Below are 26,169 nucleotides of genomic sequence, written 5' to 3'. Positions count from 1 at the left end.
CCTTCTCAACTTAAGACATATTAAATAGAGAGGACTTAGTCCATTTGAAGTCAAATGCATTGCATTATCTCTCAAAGGGGAAGATGTGGATGAATTGTGATCAGCTCCCCTGAAATCAATAGCCACATTGATAAGATCTTGGAACTATTGAAGTGCCAACTGCCAGAATTAGGAAATGGCATCTGAATCTCACTCTCCTTACTGTATCTCTTCATTTTAAAATATAATCATTTGATTGTTTTTTTTTTAAATGATTTTGTCAGTTAATTAATAAATGGTTGGTGATTCAAATGACTTCATAACTTTTTTTTCCTATCTTTGATTTCTTAGTTCCCAGTGCTCCCAGAAATGTTACTTTATCTGATATCCAATCAACTAGTGTAACTTTGACATGGATTATACCAGATGCTATTCTTGGCTACTTTAGAAACTACAAGATTACAATCCAATTAAGATCTCCACAGTGCATTGACTGGGATTCTGAGGAGTGCATCGAACAAAGCCAAAATCACTACCTGTATGAACCTGACCTTCTTGAAGAAACCATACATGGATTGAAGAAATTCCGATGGTATCGATTTCAGGTAGCTGCTAGCACCAATGCTGGCTATGGCAATACTTCAAATTGGATTTCCACAAAAACTCTCCCTGGTCGTAAGTAAAGGCTTGGGTAGTGCTATAGTACTTTTATTTTGATCTTTATTTTAGATGGATGTAAAGAGATACTGAGTACATCCTCTGTTTAAAGCATAAGCATTATGGCTTCTGGTAATATTATTTTCAAGGACACTTAAATCCTAAGTAGTCTTGCTTTCTCAAAACCACAAAGGAAAAATCACTCCTTTTATAAATCCTTACTGTTCTTTCTCAGCAACTTGAGTCATGAATTCTTCCAGCTTTGCAGCCTAATAGAAGACTTTTGATCATAACCCATCAATGAGTCATACTTGTTCTTTCTTGAACTAAACCAGGCAGGAAATGTCTGCACATGCCTAAACTAGAAGCCCTTATACTTCAATCCATCTGCATCACTCTTGCTTTCTTTTTTAAAAAAAAAATATTTAAATTAATTTTTCTTGTTACTCTTACTTTGAAGAAAATTTTCTATCTCCATAGCCAACCTTCACAGTTCTTATTGTGTTTGTGTTTATACATATTATGAAGTGGGAGAGGAAGCATAGGATAAGTATAGTAAAGGGTTGTCAAACTCTTGGCTGACAAAACTAACAAATGCAGTCAGAACTGAATTAAAATGTAATTGAGAAATAATTAACAAGATAAATAAAAATACAGTATAGCATAATGTTAATTTTTGCTGTTCTAAGTATATATATAGGAGAAGAGATCATTTTTTAAATTTGAATTTGGCATGCTTGGGATTTGAAACTATTCTGGAAGACAAATTCTATTGTAGACATGCATACTTTATGAACCTCTGCAAATCGTTTAACCTCTCTATTAAAAATAAGTTCATAGAAACTGGGTGTGGGTTGGGACAGAGAAGGAACCAGAAAAAGTCTCTTGTAGAAAATGCTATTTGAGCTATCTTGAAGGAAAGTAAGAATTTTAATAGAAAGAACTGAGTAGGGAAAGAATTCCAGGAATGGAAGAGATCATTGCAAAGGCATGGAGATGTGAGATGGACTCTCATATCAGAAACAGCAAAGCAGTATAGATCATAGAATATATTGAGTGAAGCACATACATATTGATGTATATACATAAATACATACATACATATGTATGTATGAAAGGAAGAAGTTAGCTTGTGAGGAAGTAATAAAGCAGAATTAGTATTTGGTTCTTAAGACAATAGCGGGACACTGTAGTTTATTGATTAGGGGAATGACATGGGAAAATCACTTTGGTGATCATGTGCATGATAAATTAGAGAGGAAAAAGATTTGAGGCAGGGAGACCAATTCAAAAGCTACTGAAATAGAACTGTTGTTGTTGTTCTTTGTTCTTGAAGATGACCATGAAATCAGGGAGGTGATATCATGACATGCAAGTGAATTGGATTTGAGGAATGAAGGGCTGTACAAGGTCACCAGCCTCATTTTCTTATCCAAAGCCATCTGAGTCTAGTGGCAGATATAGAAGAGGACAAGTAGAGATTGCTCTGAATGTAGTGGGAGACTTTGGCCTTTTTAAGCTAAGGTCTTTAATAGGTCTCAATTTGTTTAAGGAAAAAGTCATTAAATGATTAAGGTTTGCTAAGAAATGAGGCAGAGAATGGCCTCTTTTACCTAGTCAGACCAATTTAAAGGCTATTACAAATTTATAGACAAAAGTTAATGAGGGCCTTCACTAATGTTGTGATTTTTTAGTTGAAGAAACGGAGATGATACCAGAGATTTGGCAATTAAAGGAAGGGGTAGGAAAAGATAAAGAGAGTCAATACTTGAGAATGCACAAAGAGTGCAAACCAGGTTAACTAGAAAGTTAGCAATTCCCCTTGTAAATATAGGGAAGTTTATGAGTTTGTATTCCAAAGAGATCATAAAAGATGAAAAATAATCCTCATATGTAAAAATTGTTTGTAGTAGCCCTTTTTGTAGTGGCAAGGAACTGGAGATTGAGGGGATTTCTATCACTTGTGGAATGACTGTGGAATCACATGTGTTATGGCATGTAAATGCAATGGAATACTGTTGTTCTATATGAATGATGAACAGACTGATTTCAGAAAAGCTTGGAAAGACTTAGATGAACTGATGCCGAATGAAGTGAGCAGAATCAGGAAAACATTGTACACAAGGCAGTTGTTGAAGTGGAACCTAGAGCCCAGAAGAAAGACTCAGGCTAGATATATAGATATATAGTGACAGTCATAGAAAAGATAATTTATCCCTTAAGAGGAGCAATAAGGTAAGGGAACAAAACATTTGAGAGTTGAGAATAGTGTAAAGTTGTCCTAATTCACCAAGTGGTCAAGTTAAAAGGAGGAAAGAATAGTAAAAGCGGGGCAGATGGTCGGGGAAAACTGAGGAATCAGGACATTGGAGGTAATAAGAAGGATAAAGTTAAAGTTTCAGAGTAGTAAGGAATAAGTAGAGAAATAATGATAAAAATGATGATCAGATATAGGAATTTTGGAGTTTTTGAAAAAAGGAAATTGAACACTCTTAGGTGATGGGAAGGTCAAATGCAGGACCAGTCCCTTGGGTAGCATGCATGCAATACATAATCTTTCTGATAACAGCAGAAAAATGTAATACGGAATGATATTCATCTATGTAGTCTAGGAACTAACATTAACTAGATGAGAAAAATTAATTTTTATGTAACTATATGATATGGCTCTTCACTTTGAATGATGAAGCCATCATAATACAAAGTTCTGAAATAATTTTTTGAAAAATAATTTGTCCATTAAAGCCAATACATTTAGTAGGAAAATACTAATTGAAGATCTATTGAACAAACTTAGATGCTAAATTTCAATGAAAATAAAAATAACAGGTCATGGAGTGCCTGGTATATGTTATCTCATTGACCATAATACTGTTATGCAATAGTAGTATTATTGCTATTAGACGTATTTTAGAGTTGAGGAAACTGAGAATTTTTCTCAAAATAGTTGGTTAATAATGGGAAAACTAGAGCTCAAATTATGTCATCTGACTCTGTCCAATGAAAAGTTTCAGTACCCCCCCCCCAGTCTGATTCTATAATTTCAAAATAGAATAGAAAATAGAAGCATTAATTGAAGTTGAATTAAAAAACTATTTCCCCCATCCCACAATGCAGATAAGTGGGCTAAAGGTGAACTTTTTCCTATTTCTAAGTAATTATCTTTTTTCTTTTTGTATTATATAGATACACAAACTACAAAAATACGATTTATTTTCCATTCCCTAACCTGTCCCCTCACCCTTCCCCCAAAACAACATGATCACAAATAATAAAGGCTACCAGATTTTTATGCAATTTGATTTTTGAGCTTATTTTAATGACATGCTACCATATATAAAAGCAATTTCTTATGGTGGATGGTGTAACAAAGTAGGATTTGAGCAATCTGTCTAGCACATGAAATAGTTATTTGTAACGCTAAGGAACAGCATAGCTCCCAAAAGAGCATGGGTTTAAAAATGAGTATGGAAAGAAAGGACAAATATAATAAGCGGATCCTATGGACCACCTAGACTGGAGACAGCAAGCAGTGAAACTCCTGGGGCAGTACTTAGGTTGTGAAAACCACAGGATACCATACTCATGAGGAATTTTAACTACCCAAACATCTGTTGGGTAAAAAAAAAATCCAACAAAACATTCCTCATCAAAGAAGTTTCTAAAGAATGTAACTTTATGATCTAAAAATGGAGGAAAATCTCAAATGACGGAGAGTTCCTCTAGGAAATTATCTTATTCAAGGGAAAGAAATATGAAATTCTCGATGAAGTTATGATTTCTTATTAGTCAATACTCTTATTCTGTATGAAAACTGTTGTGTACTTTAAGCATAGAGAGTTCAATAAGTGGTGCAGGAGAAATGTGTCCCTTTTTAAAGAAAATAAAATATAATTAAAAGACTAGATCAGCAAATGAATAATAAGAGATGTACAAATCAAAATGAGAGTAGTGCATTATGTGATGCTAGATCTCTCAAAGAATCTACTTATTCCTCCCTGGACATGGAAATAGTTTACTTTGGGAACCCTGCTGTACCATGATTAACTTAGTTGAAAACTGTTAAATGACTTCCACATTGGTAGAACTGGGAGGTCTCATAACTGGGTTCCCATACATGCTCTTCATTTCCAATACTGGTCACAGTCCTTATAAAGGGAAAGAATTGGCAAAAAAAATTCTTCTTATCTTATGTTTTTCCTTTGTCATTTAAACAATTGCATCATGGAAATATGACAATTTTATTTTTTTTATGAATCTGGTGCTATTCAAATAATTGATTAGCAGGTGACAATAAAACTTTTAAATCCTTTCTTATTCAATGTTTACACTTCTAGCTCTTAATACTTCTCATAAGATTATCTATTTTGCTAATTATATTGTCATTTTTAAGTTAATGATCTAAAAATCTGGAATAAAATGTATAATAATGTAATTTATGCATAATAACAGTAATTATTGAGGACACTGGAAAGAATAAATATGTCTTAATTTTGTCTTAATAACCTGATAAAAGTTGGCAGGAAGAAATAAAGTGAGATAAAAATTAAATATTAATTTTAATAATCATATAGCGTCAAAATTCTCAAAAGACCTGGGGACTCAGAGAAGGGGAAGAACAATTTCTTAATCTAGGTCACTGTTCAGTAATAATAACATTACACATAAAGAAGAAAAATACAACATAAAAAAATTCCCATCTAGAAAGATTGCGTGAAAGAATGGGTAGAGTGCTGAACTTGGCCCTAGCAAGTTTGTACCTTACTTTTCTAATCTGTAAAATGGATATAATAATAATAATAATAATAATAACAGCACTTATTTCACAGGGGTATCAGATGAAGTACAGCTTGGAAAGTCTTTTACTAACCCTCAAGAGCTACATAAATATGAACTGATAATTATTTATTTGTGTAGGAAATTAATTGCTCATTATTAGAAACCATTTAACTACTCAATGTATGGCCAATCACTAATCACATCTTTAAATATTTGGGTAAAATCAGATCCTGAATAAGTTTCTGCATACTCATGTTGATCAAAAATTCTTCCTTAATGGAAGAACAATTGTCCTTTAGTTGAAGAGCATTGTAAGGATGGTCACTAAATAAGAACAAAGTGTTAACTAAGAAGCTTTCAGTGTGGGGAAAAGAACACCCACAAATTGTAACTCAGTTGCATTACATTTCCTTAGGGTCAGGTGGACTCTCTAACCTTCCAGTCTCATATTTCATCTCTCATGCTTCATTCAAATTCACTTTAATTCCTCTGGGAGGGTTCTTTGCTTTGACTCAGATCATAGTATAATAGAATTTGTAGATTGAGAACGAGAAGGTACCTTGGAGGTGATCTAACCCTCATGTTACAAATGAGTCGAGAGGTCAAATGACTTATATGGTAAAATATAGCTAATCTATGTTGGATTCAGGATTTGAACTGAATTCCCCCAGCTTAGCATTAAGAAAAATCAGAAACTTTCTATATGTAATGACCCCATGATCCCTTTTACTGCTGCCTCAACATCACCAAAGCAAAACCATTTCATATACAAACTTGAGCCTTCTTCCTTTTACTTCTTTTTTCTCTTTGCAATTATCTAGGATGCTGATTCTAACCTTTTTTCAAATACAGAAAAATAAGTTTGAAAAATGCACAAATTATGGTTTGTTTGTTTTTGTTGTAGCATTCTTCCATCTTCTTTCTCCTTTGAGGTGACGTCATCTTTGCTCTAGAAACCACTACACAGACCAGACCAGGTTCAGTTCTAGCGGGGAGCATGAGACCCAGAAGAAGACTCAAACTCCTTTTCTCATGCAAACCTATCCTGATAACTCTGAGAAAAATTTTCTAATAGCTTTTGGATTGGCCCATGTTTAAGTCTCATTAAAAGAGAGGAAGAAAAAGGTGAACAATACAAATAAGGCATTTATTTTTTTACATATAAAAGAAATGTTAAAAGATACAAAACACTAATGAAATACATCAATTAGACTTAAATAGTAAGCAGTATTTGTTATAATGGTGTCAATAAGAATTAAGCAGGGACATTCTTATAACCATTTCCATAGACTGCAAAGAAGTTGAATCATGAATTTTGGAACATGAACCACATTGTAGGATAAGGTAAATTATAGTCAAATATCAATCAACAATCAATAAGTCATCAATAAATATTTATTAAATACTTATTAATATTGTTTATTTAACTTTGGCCTTGCATCTTCCATACAACTCCTGGTTTGTATCTTTTTCCAGTTCAGACAAGGATTTGGGGTTTTCTTCTTCCAAAGAACCATTTGTTCTGATGAAAAATTTCCTTTATTGGCAGCTAACTCTCATCAAAAGACTCAGTGTTGCCAAATATTTCATCTCGCAAGATAACATAGAAGCCTATATATGTCCATGAAAAATTGATAGTCCTTTTGCTAAGATCAATAAAGAATAAATACAGGAGAGATATTCCCAAACCCAAGATCATACCAGTCTAAAGCTTTAGCTGCCATATGCTCATGGCTGCCTGACAAATCAGAGAATATTTTTGCTTTTGCCTCATACCACTAAGAAATTAGTAGAACTACATGATGCCACATGAAGATTAAAGAAAAAGAACCAAGAGCAGAGTCACTCTTTTATTTAAAAAAAAAAAGACCCACTGAGTCATTAGCTCTTTTTGTTATTGCCATATTATCTCCTCATGTTCAGGTTCCTCCACTGCACATGTGATCAATGAGAAACAGAGGGGAACCTTAGCCAAACTTAGCCAAACTGTTACACTATCTACACATGGTTCTAAGCTCCCATTATCCCTAGGACAGCCATTTTTATCAGTACTAGATCCACACAGGATCTTTCTAAATTCACTAAACAGTCAACCCTTAAAGGTAGCATGAATTAATTTAGGTTCTGGAAGCACTAAGAGGATTATCTTTATCCCAGATGATTTAGTCTTATTATTTATGGGACATATATACTGAGATAATGCTATCCTAATCTAAACTTGGAATGAAGGGGGTAATTGAACCATCCTTTAGAATGTCACTGATTGTTAACTCTAAATTTGTAGCATCGCTAAATCATCCCTTCCCAGAAGCACCCACATAATAGCTTTCTCAATATCTTTTTAACTAGGGTTTATTCATCCGAGGAGCAAAATCCATTTTTCAGATCTAACAGTAATAGAGTTGTCCTGAGTAAGAAGGAAGGCAGTGTAATGACTCCAGAGTCAGAGTCAGGAAAATGTGGGTTCAAGACATGCTTTTGACATATATTGGTCACTTAAACACAGAATGTTCTTAGGCAACTTTCTAATACTATAAGGTGAAGAGCAGATGCAGATCTGCATTGGTAGAGGGTAGTTTCTTTACCAGAAATTTGCTGTATCGGTGATAATAAAAGGAGAAAGAAGGGGGTGAGGAAGGAAAGAGTGGGAGGAAGAGGGAAGAGGAGAAAAGTATGAACAGAAGAAGAGGAGAGATGGAGTGAGGAAGGAAGAAAGGAAAAAAGGAAGGAATAAAAAGAAAGAAGGAGAAAGAGAAAAAAAAGTTTTGAGGGGAAAAAGAAAGCAAGCAAGCAAGGAAGGAAAGAGTTCCTTTAATAGACATCTCATCTAATTGTCAGAGACTTTAAATATCTTTTCTACTTCTTTCCTGAAGCATGAATCTTATTATCAGTATCTCTCACTCAGGGTCACCTAAACTCCACTTGAAAAATCCAAAGGAACTTACTACCTAAAGAAAATTTCTGTTTTATTTTTGGATAATGAAAATGATTGACCTAAAGCTACCTCACTATAAATTTCACGTATTAGTCTTAATTCAGTACCTTGAACACAAGCAGAATAAATCATCCTCTTATGCAATGGTTCTTGAAATGCTTGCAGTCATGGCACTATCCGATGGTTTTGCTTATGAAATTAAAACAATCTTTCATAAGCCATATCCTTTATATGACATAGTTTTGGGTTATCTAGCCCATCTTATGATAATTTTTACACTTTTCTAGGGATGATCTAGTTTGTACATATGCATCCCAAAATGTAGCCACTATTATTCAACACAATATTTCAGCTATTATAGACTGGTTAGAGGGTGGGAGGACTATCACCTCCCCCTTTCTAGATGTTATACTTAGTAATTGTGGTTTTCTAGTATTCAAACTACTGACTAATTTTGAACTTCCAGACTATAAAAAACTCCAAGTCCTTCTTAATATAAATTACTAAATATTTCTGCTTTGTATTATATTTGTATAGTACTTATTGTTGTTTGGGCCCAATTGCAAGATTGTATATTTATGCATGCTACATTTCATGTTGTTGGATCCAGCCCATAATTCTATATATGTTGAGATTTTGGTATCTTGATCCTATCACACAGGATATTAGCTATCATTCCATGTTTGGGTTATATTCAAATTTGATGATCATGCCATTTTTCTCTTTCATTTGAAAGTGGAAATTTTAATTATACATCTATTAATTTTTAGGCTGTGATAGCAACAAAGCATTATTTGCATTCTAGGTAAAGTAAGGGATTAGTAATTAATTATTCATTTTATATGGCTCAAGAAAGTACTCATTTTACACCAGGTAGTATTGAAAGAGAACAATTTTACTTTACTCAATAATCTAGTCAGCTTCAGATTAACCTCAAAAAAAGACAACCATTAAAACTATTTTGTGCTAATGGAAAACTGTGACTTATTCTTAGTACTTATCAAATAATCTTAGCCAACATATATTGGAATTTATTCCATCTCCATTTTGTGGCATTGCTCACTGAGAAATCAGATATTAATACACTTAATTAGGATTTTAACAATGATAGGAAATGTGAGATCATTGTACAACAAAAATGTAACCCCTATATTAGCTATGGAGTCAATGGGGAAAGGCAAGGGATATCCAATCACCATGGTTTGTATAAGTTCCTAGATTTAAAACTCAGTAGATCGGTGGTCACAAGATCATAGGATCATAGATATAATACAAAAAGGAACCTTAGGGATCATCTTGTTCAATACCTTCATTTTATAGATAAGAAAACTGAGGCCAAAGAAGCTCATCTAGATACCAGATGTAAGATTTGAAACCCGGTTTTCCCACTACAAATTCAGCTCAATGAATCATCTCAAGTCTTTCAAGAATGATACCTTTAACTGATATCAAATCAAATCAAATTACTGACATTTCTAAAGGCATCAGAATCCCCAGGAACAATTGGAGATGTTAGACTTTGCTAAAATGTTCAGTTCACTTCTATGTTCTCTATCCTAAATTATGTAAGCTTAAAATAACTTTCAGTAGGTATGCTTTATTCTTTAATAGTATTTTATATTTCCAAATATATGTAAATATGCTTACATGTTTACTTGACTCAAACAAAAATAAGCTGGAATTCATTAAAATTAAAAAACTGTGGAGAAGATGAAGGCCAGTGGGTTCTTTAAAATAGGCAACATATTGACCCTATCCCAGCATTCCAATGACAATAGTTTGTGTCAAAGATATTGTAGTCCAAGAAAATTGGGTTCAAGTCCAGGAATCTGAATCCTCCACTTATTAACTCAATAACCTTGAACACAGGCAGCCAGGGAATGCAGTGGATAGAACACTGGTCCTGGAATCAGGAAGGCTTATCTTTTGGAATTCAAATATGACCTCAGACTCTTATTAGCTGTGTGACCTTGGGCAAGTTGCTTAACACTCTTTGCCTCAGTTTGCTAATCTGCAAGATGAGCTGGAGAAGGAAATGGAAAACCATTCCATATCTCTATCAAGAGAACTCCAAATATGGTCACAAAGTGTTCAGATATGGTTAAAATTATTAAACAACAGTAATTTTAAAGAAATTATTTTGTTGCTCCAACATTTGGGTATTTTTTCTTTTAAAGGCATGTTCACAATAGTGAATATTTATACCCTCATAAGCATAACTTCAAATTGGGGCTTGATTTATTGTTGATAATCTAAGTCATAGAGAAAATGTTAATAATGTGGCTTTAACTTAAAATTGTGTTATGCACACACACACACACACACACACACACACACACACACACAATCTTCCCTTCACCAGAGCTAGTTGTTAAATAGAATATTTACTAATACACCACTGCCTATTTACTCACTTGATCACATGAAATAATGCTGGTGAAAGCATTTTGTAAATTGTATTCACCATGCACATGTGAATTAATTTCATTGTTATTTCTCTTCTCATCTTTTTTTTTTTTTTTGATGAAGTTTATGTAGAAACAGTTCCAGGACAAATTTGTATTTTGTTCTCATTTTTGTTGTTATTTTTATGAATACTACTACTTGTATTACTATTGTTTTCTTAAACTCATCTTTTACTATTACTATGAATATAATAATGACTTATTTTTCCAACACTAAATTAGATTTTAGAAATTTACTGAAGGAAAAATGACCACAAGACTGGGAACCTATTGAATCCCAAAGTGCCATCATTCTGAAATCTTCACGATTAGGCAATTCTCAGTCAAAGTTATATAGACTTGGGGGTATTTGAACTTTGTGTAAGAACTATGTTAAATGATGGGCAATCCAGACTCACCTTTCAGCTGACACACTTAACTGCTGCCTTAGCATCAGGACACAGATGGATGGGAAAGCTGACCCTGACCCACATAAGATCCACATTCCTGTGCAAGGATAGAAGCATGATAATCAGGAAATGATGGCTATTAGTTACAGAAAATGCATTATTGTGAAAACCAGGAGAAAAGTGCTTATGAGAGGAAGTGATTGGATTATAGGGGAATGAGAGAATAAGGATAGGTCATTCCTACTGAGTAAATGGCTGTGATTTATAAGAGAGAGGGTATAGTGATATCTTGGCCCATTACTGACTAGACTCATTTCACAAACAATGCTAAATCAATATGTGACAGTTTCTAGAGAGACAAAGTCTTTCAAAGATTGTTTATTAGTTCCAAAGCAGCTAAATTGGAATTTTTCAATTTCCTATCATCTCATCACAAATCAACTTTCTTTCTCAGATTAATAGCTATCTATGACTTCAAGTTCTTATTCTTCTTAATTAACTTGCTAATAATCTTCACTGTGGTGGTAGAAAAGGAAATGATGATCATATTGTATGTATGTATGTATACAGAATTGTTTGATGCATTCCAAATAATATGTGCCTGAAAGAAATATGAAAATTTTGTTTCTTTAGATGATTCAGTTATTGTTTTTATTTCTAGGAAATTATGTGAAATAAATAGCTATTAATTTCATTTTATAACTGAAGTTTTAGATGGCTATTTTTTTCATACTTTTTCTATGAAATATTCTTTTTTCTTTTCTTTCTTTCTTTCTTTCCTCCTTCCTTCCTTCCTTCCTTCCTTCCTTCCTTCTCCCTTCCTTCCTTCCTTCCTTTCCTTCCTTCCTTCCTTCCTTTCCTTCCTTCCTTCCTTCCTTCCTTCCTTCCTTCTTTCCTTCCTTCCTTCCTTCCTTCCTTCCTTCCTCCCTTCCTTCCTTCCTTCCTTCTTTCCTTCCTTCTTTCCTTCTTTCCTTCCTTCCTTCTTTCCTTTCTCTCTCCCTCCTTTCTTCTCTTCTTCCCTCCCTACCTCCCTTCTGAGTTCCTCATTGTTTATTTGTTGTAACCTTTTCACACTCACCATATTCTTTTTCATTGACTTCTGAATTATTCTTGTCTTTAGTTCTTAAGAGGCAGTGATATTCTAAACCTTGCCACCATATAGACTAATGTTAGTCTAAAGAAAAAGGTGGATCTTTGCCTTCATAAGAAATTTGGGATTGGTAAAAGACCTTTGCAATTTCTCCAAAACAATTGATTCCAATTTCCTTTTTTTTTTTTTTAAATTCTGGGTCCAACTCATTGCCCACCTGTATTTTCTGCTCAAGATATACATACTGCCGCACAAATATAATAGAACCTACATTATAATGAATAATAGGATCTAGACAATAGATGTTCTTTTTCCACTTGGTCTTTCTTGGGTAGATGGATTAACCAAATTCCTGTGAGTTATTACATATCTTTTCCAGAAGTGTCAGCCATATCTTATAGTTTAATACAATGAAAACAAAACACTTGATCTCATTAGGTTAAGTTTCTGAGTTTTTTTCTTTTTCATGCCATTTTTAACTCTTCTGTAAATGCTTTGGAATCTGTAATGATAGGGGCTAAGTGCAATAGTTACATTACATTGATGGAGAAAATATTTTGTTGAAATGTTCTTTGTAGATCTCTTCCATTTAAAAAATTTTCCTGATTTTAAAACAGCATCATCTGTAGTACCTTCCTATCCAAAAGGAATCTCTCCTCTACCTGAAATCTGCCATGGATCTTCTCTATCACTGTGCTAAATCCCATTACATACAAATATACCTTGTTTTATATCTTAACTGATGTTATTGAAGAGGGTTAATTCTGGTGTTACTTCTAAGGAGTCTCAAATGATCTTGGTATATGAATGGGAGGGTCTTCAAGGTAACATTCTTCTACTGAATCAAATACTTTAAAACATTATTTTTTCAATGAACAAACATTGATTTTATCTTACTTCTAATTCTGCTACCCAGTTTAAAGATAATAAATATTCATAATCAAGCAAAACATTCCCATACAGTCAAGTCCAAAAATGTGTCTTTAAACTGGGTAGCAGAATTAGGAGTAAGTACCTTGTCTTTTACTTACATTACAAGAAGTTTTATGCTTTTGCTTTGGGTCTATGGGAGCATAGTTTGTCATTCTATTGATGAGTTATTTTCTTTTGCCATCACTGTATAAATTGTTCTTATAATTCTGATTACTTCTGTCCTACTGAAGCTCATGCAAGTGTTCCAGTTTTCTCTGAAACTATTTATTTCATCATTTTTATGGTATATTATTAGGCTATATATCAGATGTGTATTTTTAATCAGCAAATCACAATGGCAATGAGATCAAAGCAATATCCCTGTTGGAAATAAATCCCAAATTGATGTGATCATACACTGATTTGTTATGAGAGCCTAGTCAAGATTTTGTAAGCAAATAATTTGGTTATTGATCTTCAGTTCAATTTTTTTTGAAGATGGTTATAGAATAAGGTCCACACTTTTGGCTTTTTCCCCTCCTTCTGATACCTTGTACATCAGTCTCTCATTATCTTCACAATTGTATCCCCTTGGAGATAGCCATCCTCTGTAAACACTTGATTTCATTTGGTTAATTTTCTGAGTTTTCTTCTTTTTCATGCCATTTTTAACTTCTGTAAATGTTTTGGGAACTGTAAAGTTAGGGTCTAAGTGCAGTGGTTCCATTATGTTGATGGAGAAATTATTTTGTTGAAATGTTCTTTGTAGATTTCTTCAATTTAAAAAATTTTCCTGATGAAAATTCTTTGAAGTAGAGACTGCGATTACTATCTCTCAGTTTTTCAAATGAAGGAAATGAGGCCAGAAAGTATCAATGATTTCTCTATTGTCATTCAGCACTTAGTACAATGTGTGGCACACAGTAGGCACTTAACACATGATTATTGATTAACCAACATAAGTGATATTTACATAACCCAAACATTTTGTGATTTCCATTACACAAGAAAATATATATACATGTACACATTTATATAAATGTATGTATGCATAAGTTGTTCAGTCATTTCAGTTGTGCTAGACTATGACCCCATTTTTGAGTTTTTTCGCAAAGATACTAGAGTGGTTTGCCATTGCCTTCTCTGGGTTATTTTAAAGATAACTGAAGTAAACACGGTTAAATGACTTATTCAAGATCACGCAGTCAGTAAATATCTAAGACTAGATTTTAACTCAAAGATGAGTTCAAAACAAAGATGAGTCTTCCTGATTCCAAGCCCAGAACCCTATTTACTGTACCATCTAACTGCCATATGCATAATTTATTTATTATTTATTGATTGTTTACTTACATACACACATACATTCTTAAAACATATGAGATGTTTCTATGAAGAAAATGTGTTTAATTATATAAAGAATGTTCAGAACATATTTCTATCATTTTTGGTTTGATGAAATCATCAACCTTTCCCACTTCTGATACAGAAGTTATTCACAAAACAACTCACCTTCTTTTTTTACTTACTTTCTAGATGGTAGCAGTCATGAGGGAGGGTAGAAATAAAGGAGAATAGTGAAAGTGATGGAAATATGAAAACTCTAGTGAGTTATTAGAGTAAGGGAATATGGGGGCTATTTGGCCTGCTAAGGTCCATCAACTTTTCTGTCATCTACTTTCTTTTCTTCTAAAAATCCCAGAAAATTGTTTGTTTTCCCTCCATTCCTATACCACCACCTGTTATTTCCAACCTGGCTTTCTATTCTTCCATGAAGTATAACAATACATTCTTAAAGTTTCTCCTTTACTTCACCTCGTGGTTCCTGAAACAAGAATACATCCCAACTGTGGGGCAGTGAATAAAGGATTGTTTTTGGAGTGAGAAGGCCAGTTGCTCCAGGCAACTCCCCAAGACCATAATTTACAGAATAGGTACTAGTCTTTGTGGATAGAATTTCCTCATCAGGACTTCACTATAGGTTTGGTGCAAAGGAAAAGTTGAAAAAACATAAAGATCACTTTAAAGTTTTAACATAAAAATTCAGTTAGGAAGGCTTCTCCCAATTTTCTCCTCATTGACACCACATTTTTCATTGAGACCATATAAGAAAAGATTTAATAAAGGGTGGGATAATAAAAAGTCTTTTCCTCTGGGGCAAATCTAGTTTATAAAAATTTTACACATGTACTCTTGCTATAATAACTAATTATCCATCCTTCTCAACTAAATTCATTTTAATTAACATTATAATATTTTCACATTGTGAGTTTCAAATAATTTAATGCATCATTCATATCTACCCAGCAATACATGTTTCTAGCAATGCTTCTAGTTTCTTGCCTTGGGCACTGAAATTGCTAGCTGCAATTTATTCAGCCATTCTCTGATAGTTTTTTTGGTTGTACAAAATAAATTCATTTCCAGTATTCCAATAGAAACAATATATTCAAGTCAATTCATATTCAGAAGGCAGTATGTATAAAAAGATTAAGTGTAGCATACAGGAAGATCTTATTCTCTGTCCCTTTGATTTTTTTCTGACTGTGACTTGGAGCAAGTTACTTAACCATTCAATACTATGTTGTTTTTCTTTAATTATTTTCAGGCATGTCCAACTCTTAGACATGATGGGATTTTCTTGGCAAAGATACTGGAGTGGTTTGCAGTTTCCTTCTCTAGTTTATTTTACAGATGAGGAAACTGAAGCAGAGTTAAGTGATTTGTCCAGGGACACACAGCTAGCAAATCTGAAGCCATATTTTAATTACTTTCTTGTTGACTCTATGCCCACTTTATCATCTGGCTACTTCTTCTTGCTCTAGTCAACTCTAAATATCAGAGAAGACATCAGTATGCATTGGTAGAGAGAGCTTCCTCACTCAGTCATAACTTAACCCAACGAAGGCACACATCTAATCTTTATCTTTATCCTTTAGTAAATAGAAAACATAATTCACTAGGAGAAATTTGTGTCTCATGCTGTATTTCCCAGTCATTCTTTCTCAAATTAAATTTGAGTCTGCATTTGCTTTATAAATAAAACATTTCCAAATCCTATCTTCATACCTTTTTGGAGGGGTAGGAGTAGAATTCTTTCTGGAAAAAAATAGCTTAGGAACAATCATGATTATATCTAATATTTGTATCTAATATGTTTCAATTTTCTTGAGAGAAACAGATGTATCATGGAATATAGTATAAAATTTTTTTATTTCAAACCAAAATGAAAATTCTCTTTTCTCTTATTTTGTTGTTAAAATTGTTTATTTCAGACATGAAAGAGTAAGACTGTTTCCATTTTTATAGCTCCAGATGATCCTCCTGAAAATGTAAATGTCATAGCTACCTCAGCTTATAGTATTAATATCAGTTGGAATGAACCTATTGCTATCACTGGACCAACTTTTTACCTTATAGACATTAAGTCGGTAAGATTTTCTTCATTTATTCATTGGGTGATGATAATGTATACATACATATACATATATATAAAGGCTTATCAGGTTCATATTCTATAAGTAAATGTTCAACTAATGAATTAAAATAAGGCTTAATGTTTATAAATTCATTGCTGTCTATGGTCTTGTATGTTACATCATTTTATTCTGTTTCTCTGTTCATTTAAAAACACTGATAATACCATCTATCTCAAAAGAAAAAATATTCAATCATCATTTTAATGGAAAATAAATGACTTGCTAAAACAGTTTGTTTTCTTTTACAACTTTTGGTTCCTAGTTCTTTTCTTGCTGCAATTATATTTGAACTTAGCTAAGATAATTAATATTAATGAAAAATCTGATACCTTATTATGGCATGGAGATAAATCAATGTTCATGAAGGAAATGCCATCAAAAGAAAACATTTCCATCTCTCTATACTGGTGAAAAGTCTTGAAGCAGCAGATTTTGCCTGCTTGACAATTAGTTAATTGTGGAAAGGCAGGTTGGCCACTAGGTGATGAATTCTCTGGTCTTGGTGACCAGTGAAACAGATTAGTACCTGAAACATGAAAGCTTCAGAGGTTCTTCAGCTAAGTATTTTTCAGATCTTGGAGGGAGTTCTTTAGCATGAATTGTACTCTCTGCTAACAAAGACTGTGAATCCTCTCTAAGTACCTAACTGATGTGTGTTGAATGATTCATTGAACTACTTTGCCTGAAAAGTTTACTCATGACCAGAACTCCCTCAAGCTTAACTAGTTTGCTGTACAGATAACAGCTATAGACTGCTCATCCTCAAGGTCTTTCCTATTTGTTAGGAACGACTATGGTTTATCCTTCAAGAGAATCATTTTTCAAGAGCCCAGGATCAACTCTACCCAAGCATGAGACATTGTAGTAAAGACAAGGGAAGGCAAAACACTGTTGTGATTGAAAATATTTTCTATCACCTAGGTTTAAAGATAGGATTTAAATAAGAAAAATAATCACAAACATTTTTGAAATAAGGTCATTTTTCTTAGCAATCCTACTTTATACATGAGGGAATTGTTGGTACAATATTAAAAAGGTAAACTGTGCAAGTAGCAAAAATAATTCTGTTAAAAGTCATGTGATCATAAATCTAAAGTTGAATGGGACCTACCAGGTCATCTAGTACAATCCTTTCATTTTATAGAGCATCAGGGAAATTAAGTGACTTAAGTACTAAAACTTCAGAGGCATAATTTTAACCTATGCCCTTCCTTTCATTCAAGAGTCTGTTTATGTTTTCTTACTGGAACAATCTGGGGAACCAAATGCCTGTTAGACCTAGAAACTTCTCTGTATTTTTTAGAACTCTGACAATACAGTATACCTTAAATAATAATTAGACATGAATCAGTTCCTACTCCTAAAGTTGTAACACATGCCAGGGAAACTTTGCCTTTCAGTCAGATGTAGTTAAAATTCAGGATTTAGATGGGAAAACAGGAGGCCTTCAATCAGTATTTTACCTCCCACCCTAACTATAAGACTCAGGGGAAAATGGATGAAGATGATTAAAGAAAAATATACTAATGTCAGATCCTGAATGATTAAACCTAGATTGATATTTTAGAATTAAAGTTGAATGCATTCCAATCTTTCTTGAAATCCAAACTTTTAAAAAATTGTTAATTAAAATAAATTATTCTTTTTGAAATTTCATTGATTATTTTTAAAATAACTTTTTTGGAAATAGATTGCCACTAAAAAAGTCTGGTTTCCCTTTTAATTTTCAAACCTATTGTTTGCTACATAGCCTCAACTCTCTCTATGTGGAAATTATGGGTCTCTCTTTTCTTCTTTCTCCCTTTTTCTACCTGCCTCTTTGTCTCTCTCTTTCTCTGTGTGTATATACATATGTGTATATGCATGTGCATGCAAATATGTGTATCTATACATATTTATTTGTACATATATATTTGTATGAGTATAAACATATGTATATAAGTATGCATGTGTATATAAATGTGTATGATGTATGTATATAAAATCTCCCTATTTCCCTGTGTCTGCCTTTAAGACTCAGTTAGATATCTGTCTCCCAAAACAAGCTTTTTTCAGTTTTTCTTTATTTTAATACCTTTCCTCTGTGTTTATCTTCAATCTATCCTTTATATAGCTTGTTTGTATTTAGATGTTTATATGCCCCAATATTCTAAAAGATTCTTGAGAGCAAAGATTTTTTTCTTTTAATATCTCTAGCACTTAGTACAGTGTTTGGCACATAGTAAGTATTTGATAAATGGTTTTTGAATGATTTACTAATAAAAGGGTTGTAATAAAAAAGTTGTATTTGAGGTCAAAATAAAATTTAAAAACTGTGGGAATTATGAAATGAAAAAAATTGTGGTATTTCAAGTTTCAAGAGTTTGAAGCCCTAAGCAATTTAGAGTGAGCGATGAAGTAGAAATCTAATGAAGTCAACACAGATATTCATTAAACTCTTCCTATGTGCCAGTTGTCTCTAAGGCTCTATCCTCAAGGAGCTCCTAGATGGAGATGTATGGATATTATAGCTTTTGAGGAGATTGAGGAAATGTGAAGTTAGGATTTTAAAAGCAATATTTAACATGTTTATTGATATCCTTGAGGATAATGTTAAAAATGCGTGCCTAGAGAAAAAGGCTGAGCCATGAGTTTAAAACATTTTGGATCAAGGGAAAGAATCCTATGTGTCAGAAGAAGACTGTAACTATAATGGTGATAGGGAAAGAGAGAGATGAAAAGATGTGTTTTCATTGAAAAGAGTTGTTTCATGATGAGTAAATTCCAAAATAAAAATTTTTATGGTTAAAATTCTTTCAAGATATCACTTGCTTAGCTTTACAGGTTTTGTAGTAGTTTATCATTAAAAACCCTTTGGGTATCTTGGTGGTAAAGTAGATAGAGTACCTGCTCAAGTGTCAGGAAGATCTGAACTCATCTGTCCTCAGACACTTACTAGCTGTGTAAATGTGAGTTAATCATTTAACTCTTATTGCCTCCAAAATATAAAATAAAATAAAGATTTCTGTTTAGACCGAGAAACAGAGACAAAGATAGAGACTGAGACTGAGACTGAGGCAGACAGACAGACACAGAGATATACAGACAGAGAGATGGAGACAAAGGGAAACAGAGAGACAGAGACAGAGACAAACACTGTCAACATGACTTAAAACTAGGGAAACTTGGGCCCAAATCTGGCTTCTGACATATACTGAGTATGTGATCTTAGGCAAGCCACTTAACTGTTCAGTGATCTAGGAAATTCTCTAAAATTATGAGTTTCAGAGAAGGTATCAACCTGAATTGTTAAGTGTTTTCTCACCTGGGAATTCTATCATAAATTTAGTTCTTATACCTATGGAGATAATCTTTCTTCCTTCTAAGAAGAAAAGGTTGCTACTAGTGTGCTGCCACCAAGAATTACAAACTCATGTCATTAGTCAAGAACTCGTTGTTTGTTTTTTAATCCATTAAAAAACACCCTTTTTATTACTTTTCTCTTAGGAGAGGAAATTACTAACAAGATTTTTGTGTTTTTCCTTGCAGTGGATATAAATTTTAATCTAAGAAACATATACACAACAGAACAAGATTTTGAAGAGTAAATCAAGTATAAAATAAATTGCTTTCAAAATTGGGGTGGGGGGCAATGTCATTTATGGCCTTCTTATGATTCAATGCTATGTTCCTAAGCAAGACACAGTACTTTGTCTGTTGATGGTCATCTCCGGAAATGAATGTCTGCTTAGTACATCCGAACTTTAGTTAAGGTTAATTCTCAGTGGAGCTAGAGAGGCACATCTGTCAAAAGAAGAGGATGCTTGAACTAACCTAACACTTTAGCAGCTGTATTTTATACAAATCTGACCCAGTGGGGAAACTACTGTAATGCTACCTGTTCATGTCTTGAAATAACCTTACATGTATATCTATATTTCCCTCTATAGATATGTGGGAATATGTGTATACTATAGAAATATATAGAATATATATAGAAAATAGTCACCTTACATTGATAATATTGCTATTTTTTCACTTTCAAATATTGAAATAGTCACTCCCAACTAAATGAAGATGTATAGCTAGAGAAATGAATCAGAATGATCTAATGCAGAAATACAAATTACAAGAAGAATATAATTCACATAAAATCCCTGTGACTGGGATTTACTCATTTCAATTTCATGTGTTTTCTCTTTATCTCTTTTACCTTATAGGTAGATAGTAATGAATATAATGTTTCTTTCATCAAAGCAAATGAGGAAAATAAAACCATGGAGATTACGAATTTAAAAGTATTTACAAGGTATTCTGTAGTAATCACTGCATTTACTGGAAACCTCAGTTCAGCCCATATAGATGGCAAGGCAAGTGCTCAAGTCATCGTTACTACATTAGAATCAGGTAAGAGAGTTAGTTGCTCAGTGTTCCTTGAATTAAATTTTCTAGTTGATTTTCTTTTTAGAGTCAATCCACACAAAAATTTAAAATATATGTAGATATATAAATATGTACTACTAGCATATCTCTTATAAGAAAGTTTTAACATGAAATTAAAATGGTACAAATCTATGAGAAGCTTCCGGGTTTAATGGATAGAAGGCCAGTTTCAGAATCAACCTGGATTCAAGTCCAGTCTCTGATACATACTGGACAAGTCATGTACTTCTCAGTGTTCTAGTTAGAACTCTAAAACTACGAATTGAAGAAAATGTGCTGATAAGAGTTGTATTGGTAGAAATTAGTAAAAAAAAAATCACAAAAATGTGTATATATATATATGCATGCATGTGTATATCTATGTGTTTATGTGTGCATATTATGTATGTATATATATACAAGCATATAACATATAATTCAAAAGTGCAATGTAAGTTGAAGACTACAGAAAGCAATTTGTTTTATTTTTAGCACCTAAAGATCCACCAAACAACATGACATTTCAGAAGATTCCTGATGAAGTCACAAAATTCCAGCTAACTTTCCTTCCACCATCTGAACCAAATGGAAATATCCGAGTCTATCAAGCTTTGGTGTACAGAGAAGATGATCCCACTGTCTTTCAGATACACAATCTGAGTATCATCCAGAAAACAGACACATCAGTCATTGCAATGTTAGAAGGATTAAAAGGAGGCCACACCTATAATATAAGTGTAAGGGCTCTTAGTTTGCAACTTATTAAAGCTAAATTTTGAAAAAATAGTCATCAGAAGTCCCTATTTTAAATTTCTAGCTTTTTGTGATACTGTTTACTATTTGTAACTGAGTAATATGTCTAGTAGAGAGAAAAAAAGTTCTGGGTTCCAATCCACTTCTCTTACTGTCTTGTGTGATCTTGGACAAGTTATTTAACTTAGAGGCTTAAATTTCTTTATCTGTAAAATTCAAGGGTTATAGCAAAAAGAATTAGTAATGCAGGTGAAAAATGATGTATTCTCCATTACCAGGTCATTTAGAAAAATAATACTCCTAATAATGATGATAAGTGTTATCCAAACAATCAAGAGTATTCAGTAATTTTTCCTTATGTCTATGTGCAGTGCTCTCTCCTTTTAAATTGTTCATGACTCCCACCTAATCTTCCCTTTCTTTTTCTTCTTTCAAGGCCCAATTAAAGACTGAGTAACTTTTGAGTTCTTCTGTAATCCAGTCACTTTACTGCACATGTCTATTTCTGTTTCCTATAAGTATAGTCCTAAAACAGCTAGGGGGAGAGGTAGATGGAAGGCTAATCTTAGAGTCAGAAAGACTCATCTTTGTGACTGCAGGTATGGCTTCAGACACTTACTACCTGTATAAAACTGGGCAAATCACTTAATCCTGTATGTCTCAGTTTCCTCATACGTAAAATGATCTGGAAAAGGAAATGGAAAACCACTCTAGTATCTTTGCCAAGAAAATCCAAAATGGGATCATGAAGAGATAGTCATAACTGAAAAATGACTGAATGACAGCAAATGATAATAAGTTAATATATAGAGTGCTTTATATACGAAGTGCTTCTCATATATGTATATATACATACATATAAATATATAATTTCTTTAAATACAACAGATCTCTAAAGTAGGTAGTCATGAGTGGATTTGTGCTGCACTATCTTAAGGGAAAGGACAATATAACTAATCTTAGGTTTGCCAGCAAACCCAGACACATCCAGTTAATGCATTACCTGTTTCCTTAAAGACAGGAACCATTACTAAACTCATTTTATAGATGAATAAATCAAGGGTTTAGAGAGATTAGGTGACTAGCCAATAGTCACAATTATTTCGTGTGAGTATCATGTATCATTTAAGATCAAGATCACACTGTTTCCCACTATACTATACTCTGTATTATCATTCAAATGATAATTCCAATTTATTGGCATTTATGAACTTGGGATCATCTTTGTGTAAGTAGTTTATAGATTATTGTGATAATTTTTTTGCTATTAATTATTTTTATGATTAATTTCTTTGTCCAGACCTGAGATTTCATTGATGTGAGAAATTCTGTGGAATGAGAATTCCTTCTACTGGTGCAGATGGAAAACTTACTTATAATATGCAGTGTGTACTTTGAGAGGATTACCTGGCTCACTCAGTAGTTAAGACTTGACCAGGGTCACACCATCAATATGTCACAGAATGGTCTTCCTTACTCCAGATGCCATTCTCTCTCCATCATGACATGCTTATTCTCACCTATTTATTTATAATGAGTATAATGTTATGTTATGTGATAATACTCTGGCTATAGGCTATGGAATGAAACTAAGCATCCATGTCTATTTCCTATCTAACGCCACTTTTTCTTGCAGCCTGTCAGCAATCACTAAGTGCTGTTGACCAATTGATTACGTTGCAAAATTCTTAAATCTCCTTGCTTTTTTATTTATAAGTCCATTTGAATATAGAATTGTAAATTAGAAAAAATAATGACAATTTCCACACTATGTTTTTGTTATAGAATCTTGCAACTGGTTTGAACAATCCCATGAAAGAACATTTCCCATACTAATCATTTTTAGTTATTCATTTTTTTCTTAAAAGTGGTGGTCTTCCTGCTCTGAAATTCTTTTTATGCCAAATTATATCAGATTTCATATGCATGATCTCATTACAATATATTACTTGCATTCCCTGTGAACAACTCAAAGGACAAATCTAAAACTCACTTTTTTTGTAATGCTAAATTTTGTCAACTTTAAAGAAATACTTTGCAAGCCTAAGATTTGTTTTTTGAAGCAGAAAAAAAGCAGGATAAAATGTCTTTTGCATGTGCAGTTCCTTAAATGCAAAGTTAATAGAAAGAATGCACATTTGATCACACACTCTGCATACAAGCAGAAATGTTTTATGTGTATATGCTACATTATGCAGGTTATGTCTGTAGATCTCTTAGGGCAGGGGTGAAGAAGGGTATAAAGGGTAACTTTCAGTGGAATGATTTAATACAGGAAAACTAGGAGCCTAGAGGAATAGAGTTTCATCACAGCGCAGAGAGAAAAGAGGATCTTGAATATGGATTTAAGGAAAACCATGGAGTTACTTAGCTATAGAGAGGCCGAACCAGATGTTTAAGGCGATAAAGAAAGCAAGCACATGTAGTGAGTGTAAGGATAGAGATTCTGATGTCATTGCTTGAATTAACTATACCATTAGTATTTCATTAAACTCTATATCAGGGTTTTTATCCCTTTTTTCTGTGTGTCTAGGACTTTGGCAATCTGGCAAAGCCTTTGGGCCCCTTCTCAGGATAATTAATTTTTTAAAATTTATAATTTAAAGAAATCATTAATTTCTGTTAGAATTTAATAAATAAAATGATGTATTCTTTTTCACTATACAAGTTCATTGATCCCCTAAAATCTATCCATAGGCCTACTGATGTTGTCCATGGATTGTACATTCAGTATACCAATTTTATGATCTTTCATTTCACAAACTAAGATAACAATTCAGTATCAGATTCTTGTCAGAAGATATATTAAACTTATACTTTGTTCTTGATCTGTATCAAGGAACTCCTCATCAGAATACTAATCCTGCCTATATCATTACATGAAAGTATATGCTGAATAAAGTAGATGAAAAGTAGATGAAAAAGCATCAAGATAACAAATATTTGAAAATATTTAGCCATATATCTCTACATTTCAGGTGTATGCTGTCAATGGTGCTGGAGCAGGGCCTAAAGCTCAGATGAGAATAACAATGGATATTAAAGGTAAGTATAAAAAAGTCCATCTTGCCTTTCAAAAGAGCAACACAAATCTGTCTTTCTTCAAAGAATTAAGCATGTTACTTCTTTTCGGGAAGGACCTATGATTTACTAAACATAGGGAACCCCTCCTACATAGACTCCAATTTGTCTGTATCTTACTACAAAAATGCCAGGACTTGCCTGAGAGACAAAAGAAGAAATCAAGAGATTCATAGATTAGCTACTGAGAGGGACCTCAAAGGTCCAGACAAATGTCTCTGCCCTACTCAATTTCACAACCTTTAGACTCTGCTCCTTGTGATAACTGCCAAATCACCCAGACCCCTTCCCATAAAGGAGTTGATCTTTTTTCCTTGCCCCATTTGTCTTGTATCTATTGGAGATATAGGATCCTAGGAAATACAGCATTAAGTTGCTTAAGGGAACTGGAGGTTTCCTCATCTAAGGTCACCCAAGCAGTGTCAGGAGCAGTACTTGAAACTAAATCCTGCTATCTGTAGGGCAACTCCACACTGCTTTGCATTGATCTAAAGCTCTAAGGGTCAGTAGAAGTCACCTAGAGCAACCCTCTCCTTTTACAACTGGGGAAACTGAGTCCCCTAGAAGTGATTTGGGTATTAAGTGGCAGAACTTGGATTCTACCTTACATATCCAGATCTCATATATAAAAAATCAGTGCTTTCCCCACCATATTCCACTGACAAGATCATACAGGTTGCGAGTATAAGAAAGAACATTTGAACCAGTATTTTCCTGACTCCAAACCCAGCCCTCTGTCCTTTATCTCCAAATTATCTCAAAAGCCTTATAATGGTAATGATAATAACAACACTACAATAATAATAATTATAGTGTTAATCATAGTAATAATAATAGCAATAATATAATATAATGAAGATTTGAATTAAATACATAATAAATGCAAGTATTATACATATGATAAATGAATATAGGATATACTTATAATAAATATAAATATTTAACTAAATAGAAATATTTATAAAATAAAAATATAAAGATATCTTAATGGTAATAGAGAAAGGGCCTATGATTTCACTGGTATAAGTAACTCCTTCCCCAAATTATTAGGAAATACCAAAGGCAACTTGTGGTTTAAATTTTTCAAAATAACAAAAATTTAAGTTATTTTCCTAAGGTCATCTGGTCAGTATATGTTGGCAGGCAGGGATAGCTAGCTGATGTTGTAATACATTTATAATGAAAGTCGTAAAGTTGTAAGCCTTAAGTCAAGAGGACTTTTACAGATTTTTTAGATTTTTATATATGT

General features: G+C 33.1%; 1 protein-coding gene across 1 annotated transcript in view; it reads left to right on the top strand.

The window, feature by feature from the left end:
- Positions 1–26,169, top strand: part of PTPRQ (protein tyrosine phosphatase receptor type Q) — a 313,790-nt gene that overhangs the window by 201,107 nt on the left and 86,514 nt on the right. Inside the window, exons 45-49 of the mRNA XM_031941204.1 lie at positions 331–654; positions 16,516–16,637; positions 20,885–21,071; positions 21,579–21,823; positions 24,818–24,884. Of these exons, the coding sequence (XP_031797064.1) occupies positions 331–654; positions 16,516–16,637; positions 20,885–21,071; positions 21,579–21,823; positions 24,818–24,884 (945 nt within the window). The remainder of the gene's footprint in view (positions 1–330; positions 655–16,515; positions 16,638–20,884; positions 21,072–21,578; positions 21,824–24,817; positions 24,885–26,169) is intronic.

Source organism: Sarcophilus harrisii, chromosome 5, assembly GCF_902635505.1.
Source record: "Sarcophilus harrisii chromosome 5, mSarHar1.11, whole genome shotgun sequence".
Lineage (NCBI taxonomy): Eukaryota > Metazoa > Chordata > Mammalia > Dasyuromorphia > Dasyuridae > Sarcophilus > Sarcophilus harrisii.
Note: the sequence above shows the minus strand (reverse complement) of the source record. Positions and strands in the feature narration are given on the sequence as shown.